At 37.7% G+C, this 19,368-nt stretch overlaps 1 protein-coding gene across 2 annotated transcripts; it reads right to left on the reverse strand.

Moving 5' to 3' along the window:
- Positions 1 to 838: 838 nt before the first annotated feature.
- Positions 839 to 19,339, reverse strand: LOC146453308 (uncharacterized). 2 transcript variants are annotated; one of them, XM_085096761.1, is made up of 14 exons: positions 19,221 to 19,339; positions 15,811 to 15,891; positions 15,204 to 15,316; positions 14,601 to 14,759; positions 13,138 to 13,261; positions 11,431 to 11,607; positions 10,317 to 10,398; positions 10,067 to 10,120; positions 9,019 to 9,153; positions 7,406 to 7,487; positions 7,013 to 7,157; positions 5,955 to 6,104; positions 4,902 to 4,990; positions 839 to 1,597 (listed from the first exon to the last, which is right to left on the reverse strand). In XM_085096761.1, the coding sequence occupies exons 2-14, from the start codon at positions 15,875 to 15,877 to the stop codon at positions 1,379 to 1,381; spliced, it is 1,596 nt and encodes a 531-aa protein (XP_084952887.1). In that variant the 5' UTR covers positions 15,878 to 15,891; positions 19,221 to 19,339; the 3' UTR covers positions 839 to 1,378. The 2 variants fall into 2 exon arrangements, with proteins under 2 accessions (XP_084952887.1, XP_084952886.1); XM_085096760.1 differs by having other exon boundaries at positions 14,601 to 14,771.
- Positions 19,340 to 19,368: the final 29 nt, after the last annotated feature.

A 19,368-nucleotide genomic window follows, 5' to 3' on the forward strand; every position in this document is an offset into this window, starting at 1 on the left:
AATGGAAGAAAAGGAAACAATTTCTTTCTTTGTAAAGAATGTTGTGCAATGTCACAGCAACTCTGTTTGCAAATCGTTTAGGTAAATCCAAGAATTTATCTCTTATCACTAAGTGACGAGATAATTTTCCTTGGTTCTCCTTTTCCGGATTTCGATTGCAGAGTAATTTTTATCTGTGCATGGGTTTTAGTTGGCGCAAATCGATGCACGAACAGCTTGGCTCAAGAGCACACCTGATCGCCGAGCCAGTGGGCCTTCCCACCATCTCCCATGAGTCAATGGGTCTTTTGTACTAACTGGTCACATGGTACAAAATGGATGGCAAAAGAATGTAGTGGATTCGAACACAAAGGAATTCCAACCTGTCAAGCTTGACTTTCCTATGTTTTCGATGTTCCAGTGGAGGATGCCACGCCTTTTTGCCATCCAGTATGGCGGATTTTTACCATGTGATCAGTTACTGCAAAAGGCCCATTAAATAAAGTCGGACACAGCTGGTTTTGAAATACTGTTTTTTAATTTGCCAAACACCCAGAAAACCCGTCTCCTACCAGTCACAGGACAGCCTTTTTTTAGGGTGATAACGGATCTTTATAGGTGCGTGTACGTCTTGCATATGTTACCGTTGTTGAGGTAACCAACTACTAAATGTGAACGAATCAGCCAGGATTTGAATCGTAACTCAAAACTTGAACTTAACTCAGCCAGGAATTCACATTCTCCCTAGCCTCCCACGAAGTCGTTTTTAGGGGAATCGTATTACCTCCTCTTTTCTTTCCTTTGTGGGGAGGAGGTAATACGAGTCCCCTAAAAACGACTGCGTGGGAGGCTAGATTCTCCCACAGTGGGAAAATTGAACGAATTCCAACAATCGCCAAGTAGTCTTTGACAGCGTGTATGCACCCACTTGGTTTTCATTGGTTCAGCTAGAACAGTGGGGGAGATCTGCACCGTTTGCAATGTCTTACATGGTTGGTCGAGAAGACAAAAGAACGAACAACAGAACAATGATCCCAGCCCTAAAAAACAATGCAGCTGCAGGTTATCAGGGTCCAGTGAAAATAGAGCTTTTGAAAGGCGCAGATCTGCTGGTACACTGCAGGAGATTTTAAGGTAAGTAATTCACGTTTCACATCGCTTTTTTTTCTTTGGCTGAGAGTAGGAAAATAAGTAACAAATTTAAGATACACACACGGAGGCACTTTTCGCTCCATAAACCTTTTGCTGGTGACATTGTCGTTGCCATCGAAGTTGTGAAGACGTCGAATTGTCTATTTTCAGTCATGGGTGGACTCGAAGAGTTTCTCCTCACTTTAACAGCACCTTCTTCTTCTAAATAAAATATATGTTTGTAAAAAAATATTCGAAGAAAATATTGTTATCTTTTCATAATCTTCCACAGAGATTGTAAAATCCGGATGGGCCATTCGGTAAACGAAACTATAAAATATGAATTTAAAAGTAAGCTTGCAATTAGCAAGAATGTCCTTGCGGTTACGAATCTCGACGCTTGTGTTTTAGAGGAAGATGGAGACCGTTGTGTCTTCCTTCGTGGTTCCTCTAGGGCTGTTTGCTTCTCGTTGCAAATTGGCAAATTCTGTGAAAATGAAAGAGAAATTGAATTTAAAAAGATCAGTTTACACACAGTTATTACTTTTTAATCGCGTGTTTGAAAGGACGCGTAACGCCTGTAACTTGACATGTTTTTAAGTTCACTTTTTTTATACATTGATTATGTTACATAAAAAAAAAACGAGAAGTGTTTACAATCATAAATCACATTTAAGAACAAAGAAAGACCTTTCCACTCTCTTATGTCTCAAGATTAACAGGTACCCCTAAATCTGAGGAGTTATACGTGTAAGGTCCAATGTACCACATCTGCGGTCATTAAACTTGGCGAAAATACATTATTATGCCAAGCTGTAGTTTGAGAATTCAAGCTGGGAACCTTTTATCGAAGGATCTATCTGCTAAATCTACTAGTGTTCTATCACGAATGCCGTTCTCTGATTGGCTACGCTACTCGCTATGTATTCTGTGATAGATAGCGAGTAGTGGTTTTCAACAAAATGGCGGCCGCTTCGTCGCGTTTTCGAAGTGTCTGCGATGAGGAAATAAATAATTTTCTTGTTTAGTTTTGACCGACTAGTAGGTTTATACTAAAACAATTAGATTATTCGCTCTCGATTTCTATGCGTGATAGCTGATTCGGGCTGCGCCCTCATCAGCTATCACGCGATAGAAATCTCGAGCTCAAAATCTAATTGTTCGTTCTTTGATGTGGACTTGTCTGATTTCTCCCTATTATACCGAACAAGTAAAGTTATCGTTCACCGGTGCATGATAAATTATTATTAACATTATTATTAGCATTACTATGCCAAGCTGTAGTTTGAGAATTCAAGTTTGGAACCTTTTAATGCCCTCCACAATTTGACACAATCTTTCACTATAATTTCAAAAAATTGGGTCGTGTGCGGGAAGTAGTTAGTTTCACAGGTGCGTATGAAAGAGCCACGTTTTTAACTTTTTTGTTGTTGTTGTTGTTTTCAACTAACTTGGGCGTACAAGGTCTACCGTACACAACTTTTTTTAACTGGCTGTTTCTAGGACATGGCTTTATCGAAGGATCTATCTGATATTGCGCGTTCTTTTATGTGGACTTGTCTGATTTCTCCCTATACCGAACAAATAAAGTTATCGTTCACCAGTGCATGATAAACTAAAGGAAATAGGCCATTTCCAAGTTGCTGTGAACCTCATTGTGAAAGTCAACAAAACTAATTTTCATATGAAAAGCTTTTGCACTTAGCCTCGCTTTCATAATGAGATACACAGCAACTAGGAAATGGCCTATTGGTATGTTTGAACATCGCGAACATTCTGCCAACAGAACATAAATGGCTCAGCTTGCCCTCGTCTCTCCCTAACTTTTTAGTTTATTTTATTTTATATTATTTTCTTTCTGAGCATCCTTCTAGTGCGCGGGGAGTCATGACTTCCACTCTGATGCGAACAAAGATCGTTTTGTGCCACGTTCGTAACAACAACAAAATGTAAACATGGTAAGAGCAATTTGTTTACCCACGAAGCACCAAAGAGAGCTCTCTAGGAACTCGTTCAAAGATGACTGCGAGTTCCAGGGCGAATGGGAATTTGAAAAGGCTAGTTTTTGTGGAGGGAGGAAAACCGGAGCAATCGGAGAAAAACCCTCGGATTAGAGGTGAGAACCAACAACAATCTCAACCCACATATGGCGTCCATTCCGGGAGGGAGGATTTTCGTTTTTTGCTTGATTGCGGCATTTTTTATAAGCTTGCCAACCTTAAATTGCGCTAATTTGGCCTTTCGGCCAACAGCCGCCAATATTTTCAAATCAATTAATTCGCACCGTTTAGATTATGGTACTAGATAGCACAAAACTCCGCAAAAGAAAACATTAACTCTTACTTGTTTTTACTCAAGATGAATGAGCGGTTGTTAAGACGGGAGCTATGCTCACTAAAGCCGGGATTGCAGAAATTTGAAAATGGATTCAGACAGCAATCCTACCTACCAGCTTCTGCATCCCGATTGACTAGAATGCAATGCAGACTGGCTTATAATTCACTTGGTAACATTGAATTTGGTGAGATTTATCATCACAAATGACCACCACGTGACCACCCTGTAATTCGTTTGCCGGTCAACGCTTCCGTTTCACAGTGAAGTTGAGAAGTTTCGCATTAGCGACAAACACGAGAATTACTTTACACTTGCCTCTTTCATTCATTATTTCATACGAGGAAGTGTTAATGACGAGGATGATCGCCGATTACCGTAAACGCGACGCTTTACCTCCCCATTGCTGCAGAAACTTTGCAACACAATTGCTTTCTAAATCTTTTCCCGTTTGCTTGCACATGAAACATGCTAAAGGAGGTGTAACACATGAAATTCATTTATTTAAATTGCATGTGACAGCCGCAAAAATAAGGCATAAATTTTATTCAGGCTTTCTTTTCGCAGTTGCTTTAGTTACGTGCATGACTGTAATGCATGGTCTGTCTATTATCATTTGGAAAAGTTTTTTGCGACCGAAAAGCAAAAAAATCTTTCCGATTCTTTCCAGAAACATTTTTGTTCGCGGTGCGTGCTTCCCCACTTGCACATGCAAAGAACTTTAAGGGCTCTTTATCGCGCCGCGTAACACTTTCCTCGTTGACTCTTTGACATAGCGTTTGCTTGTTTTAGTACTCTGGTAAAAGACAAATCTTCCACCGTTTTTGCAGCCAATTAAAGCTTGCACGCTTTTCTCCCCCAGCTACATGTACAATGCAGTTAAGTGCGAAGGTCAAATGCATCGTGTTTTAGCAAGCGTACGTGTTCCCGCACTTAGAACTGGCTGCATGTTTAAGCTGTCGTTAACGCGCTTGTTTCACTTGGGCGGGCGTGAATACTTTCAGTTTAGTGCAAGGTACCACAGTAGGGAGCTTTAGCAACGACGACGAAGGCGAAACGGAGACGTCAAAAAAGCAATAGGCTCAAAAACCAAAGCAACAACTCTGCGCGTGCATTACACTTTCTGGTACAATTCTTTGACGTCACTGCATGACTGGGACGTGAAATTTCCTGATGGTACGATTTTGGAGGACGTAAACACACGAAGAGAAATTTTTCTTTCTCTTCTTAACTTGGGTGCGGTCTCCAAGAATTCAACTCCAAGAAATTTCCCCTGCATTTGACTAATTAGTTAGAATAATCGCGACGAACGTTTGAAAAACGCGAATTCATTTTAACAGTGACGCTCTTGGTGCCGTCGCCGTCATCGTCAGCTCCCTAGTATTTCCAGGAACGCTGAATTTGTCGCTGTCAGTCGATGAAAAGCGAGGGAAAACGTGGAAAACGTGGTTTCTCACCTGGCCCGAGAGCTCTTCATCCATGGATTCTGATGAAGAATCATCATCTGAAGACATCGTAAACGAGTTGATACCATGGGTTCGAGAGACTGAAAGAAAAAGAATTTTAAACAGCTTGGTGTTTTTCATCCCATCTATCCATCCATCCGCCCGTCCGTTCGTCCGCCTGTCTGTCCGTCCGTCCATCCATACAGCACCTTCAAAAGGTTTCTGTGCAAACTTACACACCACGCAGCCGCGGGTCCCGGAAAAATGTGACCCTTCTCCGATTATAGAGTTTAAGAAACTACTGTGGGGACGGCAACGAGGAATAGGATTTAATGAGAAAAAAATGGCCCTGTACGTGCGTTATAAATTTTGGTACATTTTTTCATCTACTCGGCCAAAAACCACGTAAAATGACCAAATTCAAGGTTTTATGGAAAGCGTGAGCACATGACGGTAAATTTTTCATTCTGTTTCAACTTGAACGCCATTCTCCCTCGTTCTGTCACTGGATAGTTCAGCCACATTGCACAACCTAAACGAATTGGAATAATCGATGTAGTACAAGTAGCGATGTAGCGATGTAAAGCGATGTAGTACAAGTAACGCGAACTTATATTCTCAAGCGACGTTTTCGTTGGCGTCGCCGTCGCCGTTTCTTAAAGTTCCTAACAGAGACCTGAAACAGCGACGACGGCGACGGCAACGATAACGCCGCAAAACAATAGGTTTAATCAATGAGGAGAAAAAATCACGCTGCACGTACGTTAAACTTTTTGTACATTTCTTTGCCGTCCTCTGCAAAATAACAACTTGAAATGACCAAATTCAAGGTTTTGTCGAGAACATGATCACACCACGGTGAATTTATCATTCTATTTCTTAGCTCTAACACCACACCTCCCAGTCTGGTTCCTGGGTAGTTTTTGTACAAGTTGAACGAGTACAAATAATCGCGAAGTACATGTATAGTAGCACAAATAAAATGAAGTATAAATATTTTCAATTGACGTTTTCGTTTCGTCACCGCTTTTCAAAAATGCATTGTAGACATATCACAGCCCTTACCACTCGCCGATCCTTGTGTATGATTCGCATTCACTCCTTGTTGAAGGCCAGAGTAGTGCAGCGTGGCGGGGACTATGAGAGGCCTTTGGTGCATGGATACCAGTGGCGATTCCTTACAGCCATTGCCGACAGTGTGACTCCAAAAGGATCCTAAGGAACATACATACAGATTACTGAATTTCTGCCATCTCTTCTGGCCGTTTGCCTCTAATTAGAGTCGAGATTACAGAACGTCAGACCATTCGGAAATACATGTACAGCTATTTCAATTAACGTTATCGGATCAAAGTTTAAAGCTTACAGACGTCTTCAAAGAGGCTGCTACCTCATCCATTTGATATCCTAACATTTCTTTCATCCAAATGGCTCGCCACCGTATATCTTCACTGGACGGACGAGGCATAGCTGATTTTGATGGACTTATTCATAAAAAAAATCCACAGAATCTTGAGGTCTCTTCTTATAGCTTTATACTTTGATCCGACAACGTTCAATGAAACAGCTGTATACCACGGGGCCAAAACTGGAGGCGCATGCACATGTGAAGGTACTACTGAGCAGTGTTTTGCTGTGGTGTTGTTTTAACATTGTGCTGTGCAAGGTGCGGACTCACGCTTTTGAGGTCTGTGGATCTTTTATCCAGCAGATAAATCTATATCCAGTGTATAAAAAGGAATCCAACTACTGCATTTCATCCGCTGAATAGCGACTTATCCACTGGATAAACGTCATCCATGTTTTGAACAACTATGACCAGGTTGGCTGTTGACTTCAGCCGTGCAAAATTCCTTAAATGCCGTTTATATTTGAGGGTTGGGGGGAGGGGGGGGGAGGGGGGTTCAGGTCGCGTCTTTGCTCCGGGAGTTGATTCCTCCGGGAGCTCCAGTTTTCCCCTCTCCCCAAAAACCGACATTTCTAAATTCCAGTTCGATTTGGAATCTGAGGGCCACAGGTTTTTCAGTCATTGTCACACTGTTAAGTGTCACCTTCGTCAAACAAAGTTGATTATCTATCTATTCATTTGTTTGTTTGTTTATTTAGTTATTTTATTTACGTACCTGCCCGATCAGAGTTAGCTGGTGATAAATCCCTGTTGTATCCGTTCTTCCTTTTTGCTGATAAACCTAATGACAGGCCATTCAAGTTGCAGTCTAATCCAGTTGCCAATTTATCACTGGAGGCTGTGGTAGTCTGCAGATCAAACTATACGACAAACAAAATGATCATGAAATACCGTCCGATTGTCCCAATTAGTAGAGGAATACATTGCAAATAAGGATTTTCTTTTTGGATTTCAATAGCCCTTGCTCGTCATCATCATCATCATCATCATCATCATCATCATCATCATCATAATTATTATCATTACCAGTATACTATAAAGCATGATTCCTTCAAACAAACAAACAAACAAACAAACAATATTATAGGGACTTTCCGGGAGATCTCACCTCATTGTCTGTTTCTAAAATTCCAGGTTCTGTTTTAAGATGCTTTTCTGGGCTGTTGGCCTGACTTGACGGAAGCTGGTATCTGAAATCATTTACGAACAATTCTTACGTTATAATCAAGCTCTTGAAATATTGTATTTCATGTACATACAATCCATAATAATAATATTGTTATCACCTACTTTTAGTTAAGCAAGTGATATAACTGAACTATACAATTACACGTGCATTTTCTCATGAACGAAACCGTAGCCAGAACAAGCACAGTGTGTGTAGTTTCTTCTGCCCTAGCCTGTTCCAGGCTCCTAGGGAGACGGCGAAGGAGAGAGCGAGGGGACGAAAACGACCCCCCTCGCCCTCTCCTTCGCGCTTCTCTCCAGGAGCCTGGAACAGGCTACTTCTGCCCAGCAAGTTAGTAGTGCAATTTCCTCAAAACAGCACCACTCCCAGTTAAGCACCACACATAACAGCAAAAATGCCAAAAAGCATCACACCTGATTTTTTAATAACAAAAAAGCCCCATGCAAGAACAACGTAAAAAAAATCTGTGGCCACCCTCAATGGCAAACTGAAATTTAACTGTTGTTCATACTCTACCTCTACTGGACCCAGGTCTCATATTGTAATTTCAAAGGGAAGACTTGTACTGGCTTAAAACAAAATTAATATCTTGTGCAGGCTTTTTCATGCTTTTAGTTAACCGTTTGATAATGTTTGATAATGTTTGATAATGCTTATTTGTGCTTTTTTTGTATTTACATGTTGATTATTACAATCTTTTAATGGTGTTATATAAATTAAATTAATTATTAGTTAAATTAACGTGTAAAGCAAGGAAGCTAAATAAACCATTAGGTTGTCTTGTTAGCTCCCTGGCTAATTTAGGTTCTAGATAGCAGGCAAAAAAGAAAGAAAAGAAAAGAAAAGAAAGAAAAAGGACAAAATGAAAAAGCAAAAGGAAGGAAGAACTTATTAATTGTAAAAAAAGTTAACGTATGTTACGAGGTCAGCATAAAAGAAAATTAGTTCATTTGTTGTTCTGACAGTAAATAATGTGTAATTTGTTTGTTTCGTTTGCATTCCGTTTATTTTAATTTACCCGTTTATCGGTAAAGCATTACTGTACGTAGGAAATCCTGTGCATGGTCACAGCTTTTAGTTGAATGTTGAAAATATGAAGGGCTGGGAGCAATTCAGATAGCTTTTAGTTGTTTTAGCTCACATTCACCGGAGGTTTTGCATGTGGCCTTGAATTCCTCGAGAAAACCTTGCTATAATGTTGTATCCGCTGCTTTGCGCTTTGTTTGCAATAAAAACATGCAATTGTGGGCAAGATGTCTGTTTTTATCACAAAACGAAGTGTCAGCAGGGAATTAAACAATGGAGCAATGTTTCCTGAAGGAACCCAAGGCCACATGCAAAACCTCCGGACAAGAAAAAGCAATCTGGAAAAGTCATTTGGGTCAATTACTGTTAGTATGCTCTCAGCCCTTCAATTGCTTGTGCTAATGCCTTTTGTTGAATGTGTAAACCAAGCTGAATTAACTATAAATTGTCAGTGTAAGAGGAAACATAATGTTGACCTCTCATGTAGGGTTTAAATCTTCAGTTACCTTCTCCTCTTCCTTGTGCCCAGTGCTCTTGAATAAGAAAGGAGAGAGACTAGAAACAAGCTTGCATTGAGAGACCAACAAAACACCGCACCAGTAAATCTCCAATTGCAGTCTGCATTCAACCAAAACACTTCCCTGAAATATTAAAATTATTACTAACATTTTGTTTTATTGTTGCTGTTCATATTGCTTTCATTACAGACTTTTCACTAAACAAAACAATAAGATGGAGTGCATTTTAGATTGGATTACAAGAGCAAGTACCTGTAAGCCATATCATTGATGTCAAACTTAACAGCCACATGTACAATGTATAAGAATATGCATTCATCTGATACATGTAAATTAAGTGCTAAAATGAGAACAAGATTACATGTACATACGTATGTCCAACGTGCATGACTACAGCATTACAGTGTATGTACTGTAGATTTGTGATGCATATGTGTATGCTTTTCTTATTACAGAAATAACTTAATAATAATTATTTTTAGTTTCAAGCTTATGTCTCAGCTTGCTAAACTTTGAAAACTTTCAGATCCTTTTCCTTTACAAAATTAAACTCAGACATGCCTTCAGCACATTAAATTTTTTGCACGATCTACACCTTCTACTTTTGGAAAAATTATAAATTATATTAAATCTAACTCATGAAAGAGACTAAATCATGAAATAACAGAAGTGAGCAATTCACTTATGAAAACCAACACCCAAAGTTCTTCATTCTTCTTTAAGCAAGAAAAGCAAAATGTTCCAAGCCACAGTGAATAATATTTATTAGTAGTGAATGTTTTTGGAAATTAACCAAAAAAAAGAAAGGAAAAATAAAAAGGTTTAGTTATACATAGGCAGGTGAAAACAAACAATAAAACCGAACAACGTTTTGGAGTCGTCATGACGCCATTATCAAGTTCGAAGTATTTATTTCTTTTACTTCGAACTTGATAATGGCGTCATGACGACTCCAAAACGTTGTTCGGTTTTATCGTTTATTTTCACCTGCCTATGTAAAAATAAAAAGCATAGTGTTAATAAAACAGAAACCCACCAGCATCTCAACACAGACAGACATGTCCAAGATAGCAAAATCAAAACACCAAATCTGCAAAATTTTAAAACATAAATAAACAAAAATTCTATAGTACATGTAGGTACTCTGTACAACTGATTGAGAAAAGCTCAAATGAGTGTGAAAATAGCCAAATCAAACAAACAGAAGGAAGAAAACTGCATGTAACCTGAGTTGATTTTAATAACGAAAAACATCATGTGATACTAATACTCGGACAGTTTCATACCTGGATTTTCTCCTTAAAAATATGAGTATATTTAACAGCAAACAAAGCAAACAGACATGCAGGTATCGTCTCCTTGTTAAACCTTGTAAAACAGAAAAGACATTAGCTAAATTAACTTAATTAAAATAACTATAATTTAAAATTAATTAATGTGTTGCCATTTGTGAACATCATTATCAAGATGAGCAATGACAATGAAAACTGAAAATAAATATTTTAGCTGATCTCTGTTTAAGTTACATGTACAGTATTTGGGTACTTAAAAAGTGCCAAACCAAATTTGATTGCCTCATTTATAATCGATTATAAGAATACATGCTTTTCATCAGGGAATGGAGATGCCCTTTCAACATGCAATCAGATTCTATGAATCATAATAAGTTAGCATGCATCACAAATAACTTACTGTAAACAGAGATCTAAACAATGTGACTGAACAGTTAACTATTGATTTATTTTAGTTGCCATTGTCATTTCTCTGCTGGTTCCAAACATCGAAGCTTTGCAACACATTAACGTATTGCTACAAATTTAACTTAAATTAACAACAACAAATAGCAATCAGATAAATTACTTTATATGAATCCAAAGGATTGGCAGTGCTTTGTATGATAGAGTGTTACTTGTGATATTTCACTAGGTCACTACCACAACAAACCGATCAGGATATTATTTAAGTACCAATTTAGATACATGTAATATCTTCATCTACAGTGCAGTGGGACACAACGTGATGACAATAAAACCAAAACCAATCAAAATAAGTTTACCAGTTTATTAAATTTGTATATAATTATATAATTATTATATACAAATTTAATAAACTGGTAAACTCAAGTTTACGGCTTTTCATTTTTCCTTGTCTTTCAGGTTTCTTGTCTCTTCAGTCCTTACTCATGTTAAAGTCAAATTGAAATTTTGTGAACTTTATCACGGCAATAAAAAAAGAAGCAAAGAAAATGGAAAGAGAAGAGGTGACTAGTTATAATTAGGGGATACACTTTCATGTGCTTATGACTGACCCAGTTACAAAAAAAACAACGAAGATCCCCACCCCCCCCCCCCCCAAAAGAAAATCAGTGCAATCGTCATCGTTATTATCACCATAACTTACTTGACAAACAGAGCAAGAGTTCCTTGCCCCTCTCCCAAAATCTTGCCCTGACTCTAACTGCACTGGTAAGGTGAAGTGCTAAATGCTTTGCCATGCTAATGACTTTAGTGGTGCTAAAATTGGAGAACAATGCATCCCCGCTCAACAGAGAACTGTTCCAGAAACTGAAAAGCTCACCTGAAATGTTCAAACAGAGACTGTACACAAAGGTTAACTGTCCCTTAATTAAGGGCCTATACATCACCCCAGGTGCATTCCCGTATTAATGACAAGCATTTTGAAATCGTTGGCACAACTTTTTCAAAATACCATTGGAGAGTTCAGGAAGCTGTTTTCATCTGTTTGAATTGCATTCATCTTTGGAAAGTTAGCTGAATTTTTTATTCACATAACTATGTTCTTCAGTCCAGATGAAGCTGTTTGTTATGATATTTTTGAAAGTTTCTGCAACAGCGGAATTTAAGCAAATCTCCTGCAACAAGCTACACATGCAAATTAGACTCAAACAGACTTTTATGCATGCACATGTGACCCAACTGACACAGTCCCTTTAAGTTTAACAGCCACTTGAGCAGACAAGCTTCTCATAGAGTGAATTATTCTGACTAGATGTGGCATTCCACTGAGAATTACATGTACTGCAAAAGTAATTAATAGAAATAATTATAATATTATCATTTGGCACATCAATCAAATCTACATGACTTTGTTTTGTACAGCTGTAGAACTGTGTTAAATGTAAAATAATATTAATATCAATTTCACTATCTACAGCTGTAAGACCATTTATAAAATAATTACCATAAATGATCTTATAAACGCCGGGGGCGTTTATTGAATTTCAAGGGTCTGAGGGGGGCGTTTAAAAGATGTAAGAGGCATTTAAAAGAGAGAGGCGTTTATTCTAATAACTGTAACAATACGATATTATAATAACCCAAATGTCAGAGCTTCAGCAGACTATCAAGTCAAACGTGAAGTAGGCCTTGTAATTCCGGGATGCTACAATGCTAGGACGAGCCGAAAGAAAATTGCTGATATACTAAGCACAGAGATCAAGAACATTAAAGAGCGTTATCCTCACTTTGAACTGGAAATTGAGCACGACGCAACTCGCACACCAGTGTTAATTAAGCAAGAAGGCAAATAAATTGATTGATTGTAGTGTTAACATCTGTTTCTAGTTTATGTGTGGTTTTCATGGAAGGGGGCGTTTATTAGACTGGGGGCGTTTGTTAGAGAGGGGCGTTTAATACAAACTTGTCAGCTTAGGGGGGCGTTAGTTAGATAGGAGACATTCATAAGAGAGGGGGCGTTTATTAGATCATTTACGGTACATGTAGAAAGACAGGTTGTTAGGTTGCATGCACTGTACATATCATGAAGCCTTTTTTAAAAAATGTCAACTCTTACATTCTGCATAATGGTGTTTATTACAAATAGCCATGGTCCCCTGTTTGTGAAAAAAAAAGGCCCTCTCTGAAGACAATTTGTACTACTACTATGCTATATGTGCCTGGGTCCTAATGATTGCCGGTTAGTATTTCAGTCTATAATTAAAACCCCATTCTAATAAGAAACAACCAAAAATACCATGAAAGCACTGGACACTTAGGAGACTAAGGTGGTCAAATAAAGCAATTTGACAACAATTTCTGCACTCCTGACTGGACTAAGTCTCGTTAATTAAACTGTTGTGTGACTTACCATATGTGTGGTGGCCATCAGAGAGAGAGAATTCAGAACAAACCAGCATTGAAGCTAGTAAAACACAAGAAAGTTGAGCCAGCAGCAGAGAAAAAGACTCTGGTAATGAAGACCTTTTTAGGAGCTGAGAAGAAATACAAATAGTAGAATACTAGATATCATGTTCAATAAAGCTTGTTTAATGTTACCTTAGGATGGTACAGTACCTCCTTTTACTTAACAATGTGTATAATGAGTGGTATTAACTGTCAGTAATTCAATGATGTCCTATTTGCTGTCATATTTGCAGTTGTTCATTGTTTACAAATATTGCCGTAAATGTTACATGTATCTGTAAACATCAGGTGTATGTCTATAAAATTATTTAGTTTTCAGAATTGCACAATCCCCATAAATATTACTTGGCTTTCAGTAGACATCAAAATCTCAATCTAGCTACAGTTTCATCATGTACATGTAGAAAAAGTCAGGTTGTCATAAAACTGTGACTGCATAAAAAATGGACAAAAACTTTGAAAATTAAAGGCTGCAATAATAAGAAAAATTGCCAGGGGTGGGGTGGGGTGGGGGCTCTCATATAAAAATGACAGGGGTGATCATCGTACATGTACATGTACCTTTTAATGGTTAAAATTTGTGGTTTGGTATTCCTTAGGGTGGTAAAAACTAAAATGGCTTCTGTCAGAGTTGTGGCAGTGGTACTTTTCAGCTAGTGAGCCAAAACGTAAATATCAGCCAACTATCAGATAGTGTACACGTATCAATATTGTTTTAGAGTTTTCAACTTAGTAAAATTGGAGGCAGTTCAGATACATGCAACAAACGATACAATTCCACCAACTTCCAATCAAAACACCTGAGAGCAGGCTACATACGGTAATAATAAAATAATGCAATTACAGTGGAAGCTCTCGTAGGCGGACACCCTCGGGAAGCGAAAAAGGTGTCCGTAACTGAAGCTGGCAGCTTACGAGGAATGGTTCTCGTAAGCGGCCACAAGAGGTGTACGGGATAGATGGCCGCTTACGGGAGCTTTCCCAGCTAACAATAAACATTGGGAAATATGCAAAAAAATACCACCAAATTAAATTATTTTTTGTTTTATTGCCTTATGCAATGCCGCGATAATGCCGATGTAAAATCATTGCGACGAACAGCGATGTGAGGTTGATTGACTAAAATAAGATTCAGAGGCTTTTGGGATTTCCTTTCGGGTGTCGGCCTACGGGAGCTTAAAAACAAATGAAAAGTTTAAATCATAACCTCTGAAAGTGTCCGCAGCCGCTAACCGGAATGTCCGCTTACGAGAGTGTGTAAATTATACAGAGTTTGTATGGAAGTTCAAACGGGGTTTTGCGAAGGCAGTTGTAAGTAGAGCTGTCCGCTTACCAGAGTGTCCATTAAGAGAGCTTACACTGTATTAACATTTATTTTAATAATCAACATAAAAATGTTTTAACAACCTTTGTTGGAGTAGATTTTGACTGCTGTAGATGATTTCCAAGTAGGAATGTTTTGAGATCCACAGCTTGAGTCTTCAAGTGCTGAATGATGATGTCATTGCATGACTGGCAAAGCATGTATCTCTCATCCAGTTGCTGTTTATGAACATCCAGTTCCGACTGAAAATTGGACTACACACACAAAGTTTCAGCAGCTGTAACTTACTATGCTGTATATAACATTTTTTGTCCATATCTTTATAACAAAAATTGTTATTTTTGAAATACTTAATGCTGTAATGTAAATTCATAGCTTTATATCGTCAACAAACTCCAGGGAAATTCCTACGTAACTGGAACTCTGAAATCTCGCTGGTCATGTTCAAACTGACATTTATTAGTTAATTTCAAAACTCTTTATTTAAATACTGGCCATGTGTGATGTGCAGTAGATTGACTGTAATACATGTAGGTTTCCATGGCCCTTATTTGTTTTTTATACTATGTTGTGGTTTAATTTTTTGTTGGTTTAATTTTGTCAAATCTGTTTATTTAATTTATTTTTATTTTCCTTTGTGCAGTATTCATTAATTAAAGTAATACATGTAACCATATTTAACACACCTCTCTCAAAGGTTCAAATGAATTTAATTCTTGGATCTTGGATGCTTGATTTCTGTTGCAATCTTCACACAGCTGTGGCTGAGTGATGAGGGACAGTTGTCCTGTGTACCTCCCTGCAAAAATACAGAAAAAAAACTGACAAGTATTAAGGAAATGTATCTTGCATGTTATTAAAATAATTATCCTATCTTAATAAATTACAGGATTCTGAAATAAGTTTTAATTAGTTTTTGATTTATTTCATGTGCATTGATTAGTTTTAGGTGTTTTGCTATTGTGAAGTGCTTTGAACAGTGATGTACAGGTGTATAAGCACTATAAAAATATTATTATTATTATCATTATTATTATTATTATTAATATTATTATTATTATTATTATTATTATTAAATATTATTATTATTATTATTATCATCATCATTATCACTATTATTATTATTATATTATTATTATTATTATTATTATTATTATTATTAATTATTACTTTTGATCTCTGAAATTTACAAGGATCATACTCTACATGTATCTGTAATTTACTGAAAGAAGATGGAAGGAACTCAATTTTTTCTCGGAAAACATACACTGTACAGTACATGTGTAAACTGACCAGCAGTAGCATAACGGTATTGAGTCCTAGGTTTGCCAAGTGTATCCACAGAATAGCTTTCATCCATCTTAAAACAGCTTCCTGGAAAACATAAAAATTAAATGATAGCACAATTGTATTTTTGAGGCAGTGGCTTGTTCTTTTTCTATGAGTAAGGTCAAGATGATTTCTATTAATTTCTTTCTCCTCTTCATTACTGTAAGTGTATAATGCCACAATATAGAGTCTGTAAATAAGTAAAACACTTGAAGGGTTTTACCCAAAACTACTGAGTGACTAGTTTGCATTGGAAACTGCTCTAGGTAAGTTCTATTTTGGCACAATGACTACGACTGGTTATCATGTAAGAACTTATAAGTTTCGCTGCCTATTTTACAGTCTCGTTTTTGAGAAAAAAATGATTATCACTTTTCTTTATTTTAGTGCACGTGAGTTACTCCTGACCAACACTTCATAGATATTAATTTAAATTTTTTCTGCATAAAAAAACTGACCAAACTTGAGTATTTGAAGCATTCATGGCCATAAAGAAAATAAATTATTAGTATTTGTATAGTTGAAAGGGACTGGTTCTTCTTACAAAATAATGTAATCGTGTTAGAATCAATTAACAAAGACAAACACATGAAGTCATGTACACTGTACATTATACATGAACAGTGTACAAGCACTAAGCATGCATGATACACTGTACAGTGTATATAAACAAGGTAAATAACTACCCCTAACCCTAAAACCAAACCTTAATGAAACTAAATAACCTTTCTTGTAAGAAAGAGAATGATTAAAGTTTGCCTCAGTTCACCACAATCCCCAGGGTACCCAATCAAAGAAATTGGTGATCGTTGACAATCAATGATAATCCATTGATACCAATCAAAATTATACCAATTTCTGAATCTCTATTGATATATTTGATGATCAATAACCATATCGATTAAGGACGGTGCCTACTATTGTTACTACGCATACGTTCTGCACATCTTGAGATACTCGGCATTCCTATGGGTCGTGCCTACCAATACAGGGATATTTTTGCATGGTTTAAAACTATACGGAGAAAGCAGAACTAAGCAAGTGCTCTTAGTCTCCAAAAAGAAAATTTGGGGTAACCATGCATTTTTCAGAGATAATTAATAAGCTTCAATTTGGAAAAGATGCCATACATATTTTACTACTTTTTAGAAAATGCGTGGCTACCCCCAATTTTCTTTTTGGATTTTCATAGCCCTTGCTAAGATCTGTTTTCCCCGCATAGCCATAAACCGCGCAAAAATACTTCAATATTAGTAGGCACCGTATTTATGCGACCTTTTAGAGATTGCCATCAACTTACGATAACAATCAATGGCTTACAAGTAATTGGTATCATTTGCTTGCACAATTTTTTCCAAATGTTCAGAGTGTTCAAGCTATTATAGGAACAAGTGCTTAGTAATATTGCATCTTTACACGTACATTTTATTCACTTTAATAGACTGTATTTGACTTCAATTTAAAGGTGTTTCCGCACATTCCACTATTCAAAATCGTAAGCAGTCAAAAGTTCACTTTTTTTTACTGATAAATAAATGTTGCAATGATGGTCTTCTTTAACTACGCATCTTACGTTGAGTTGAGGTTCTTGCGTTCCCAGGCGTTTTCTTCTCACGCACCATTTGTAAAGGGTTTTATAATGGATGAGTGGCAAATAATGCATGTGCTCAGGTAGCAAAGTACATTTACACGTACACACCGGGATAGCAGATCGATAAAATTGATAATCGATAATATTCGATAAAATTAATTGAAATTAGTTAAGAGCGATTGCAGAATACCCGGCCCACTAAATATCTTACTTGAAAAAGGAGTGCTCCCGCAGTCCCAGAGTCGATGAATATTTAAATGAAGTGAGTAAAACAAGTGTGCCCGCAGTCCCGCGGTCCCAGAGTCAATGGATATTTAAAATAATGAAGTGAGTAAAACGAGCGACTGCGGGACCGCGGGAGCAGCTTTTCAAGTAAGATATTTGGTGCCGTGGGCCGATTATTCTGCAATCTAGCCTTAGTGGAGCTGGTGGGCCGGGTATTCTGCAATCTAGCCTTAGTTAATGACATTATATAATGGCCTTCGAAAGCCTTTTGCTAAGTCTTAACTTCGGTAGTTTTGTGACTGATCATAAATGATCATTAGATAATTAACGCAGTGGCTATTCGTACAGCACCCGTACGGCGACTTGTATTTGCTATTTGTACGGGAGTCCGAAGATTTCATAGGATTTCTCTGTAATTCCTGATTCTCGCTTATCCAAATTATTATATTTACCTTTTGAAGGAATAAGCGAATCCAGTGAGTGCCCTTTCTTTGAGCGAGATAAGTTTGCGTACTCTCTGCTCACTAAGCGAACGAGCCACTCGCGACACTTGAATTGTTTTGCGCTATATTCACGCACACGTCACGCGATTAGAAGAGACCGTACAGCGACTGGTATTTGCTATTCATTTGGGATTCCTATGAGTATCAGTAAAAATTATCATTAAATTTAAGAATCGCTAACCTGGTTGAGAAATTAAGACAACTGATACTGACCGTGGTATACTGATCAAGCAGTTCCGTGGACTCCCGTATTCCCAACCTGCGTGATGCTATTCGTACGGCCAGAAAGCCGCGAAATGGGAGTTTCACTTAATGGAAGAATTTACCTATTGGACACTCGCATTTCCGTACAGAAATTATGTTGAAGATAACAGAACACACCTCTCCTTCTGACACAGGTATAAATTTTCACTGCAATGACTGAAACTGCGCCTACTATAGAGGGAAGAAGAATTCCCGTATAAATAGCAAAAATACGAATAATTCGTACGGGATTACCAACGTGAGTTCAAATTCATTGAATTACCAAGTTGTCACTTACCCCCCGATCCAAGCCAGTGTATTATAACTATTTATAAGGTATAAGAAATTCTTTTCGCACATTTTTAAGCTACAGCGTACTAATTGTAGCCAGTTGATCTGTGAAGAAGAGGTTGCGTGACATGTGCGAGTTTATGTTAGTAGCTCGGAAAAAGTTTGAAGTGTCGCGAGTGGCTCGTTCGCTTAGTGAGTAGAGAGTACGCAAACTTATCTCGCTCAAAGAAAGGGCACTCACTGGATTCGCTTATTCCTTCTAAAGGTAAATATAATAGTCTGGATAAGCGAGAATCAGGAATTACAGAGAAATCCTATGAAATCTTTGGACTCCCGTACGAATAGCAAATACAAGTCGCCTTACGGGTGCCGTACGAATAGCCACTGTGCATAATTAAGGTTCGATCTGAGTTCGGTCAACACGTGGTTTGTTTTTCTGTATTTTTCCCGGATCGAAGATCATTCATCACGCACAATCATTAGATCTTATAATGTTAGGCATTTCAAAGAAACAAACTTACCTCACGAACTGTGAAAATAGCATGGAAATCTGGAACAATCAGCAGCGAATACATGTACAAGTGTCAAAATCCACTCATATCTCCCGCCATCTTGGAATCGTACTAATCCGCGAAGTACTGGGAACAACAAGACATCACATATTTTAGC

The sequence above is a fragment of the Pavona decussata genome, unplaced genomic scaffold (assembly GCF_977016875.1).
Source record: "Pavona decussata unplaced genomic scaffold, jaPavDecu1.1 SCAFFOLD_338, whole genome shotgun sequence".
Lineage (NCBI taxonomy): Eukaryota > Metazoa > Cnidaria > Anthozoa > Scleractinia > Agariciidae > Pavona > Pavona decussata.

What these genes read in the sequence shown, in the direction of transcription:
- LOC146453308 (XM_085096760.1), bottom strand. Translation starts at nt 15,877, where the DNA reads ATGGATGAAAGCTATTCTGTGGATACACTTGGCAAACCTAGGACTCAA. An exon ending in GGCACAAGGAAGAGGAGAAG is followed by an intron (nt 7,488 to 9,018) that starts GTAACTGAAGAT and finishes AAATGATTTCAG; the next exon opens with ATACCAGCTTCCGTCAAGTC. An exon ending in ATGAAGAGCTCTCGGGCCAG is followed by an intron (nt 1,598 to 4,901) that starts GTGAGAAACCAC and finishes TCATTTTCACAG; the next exon opens with AATTTGCCAATTTGCAACGA.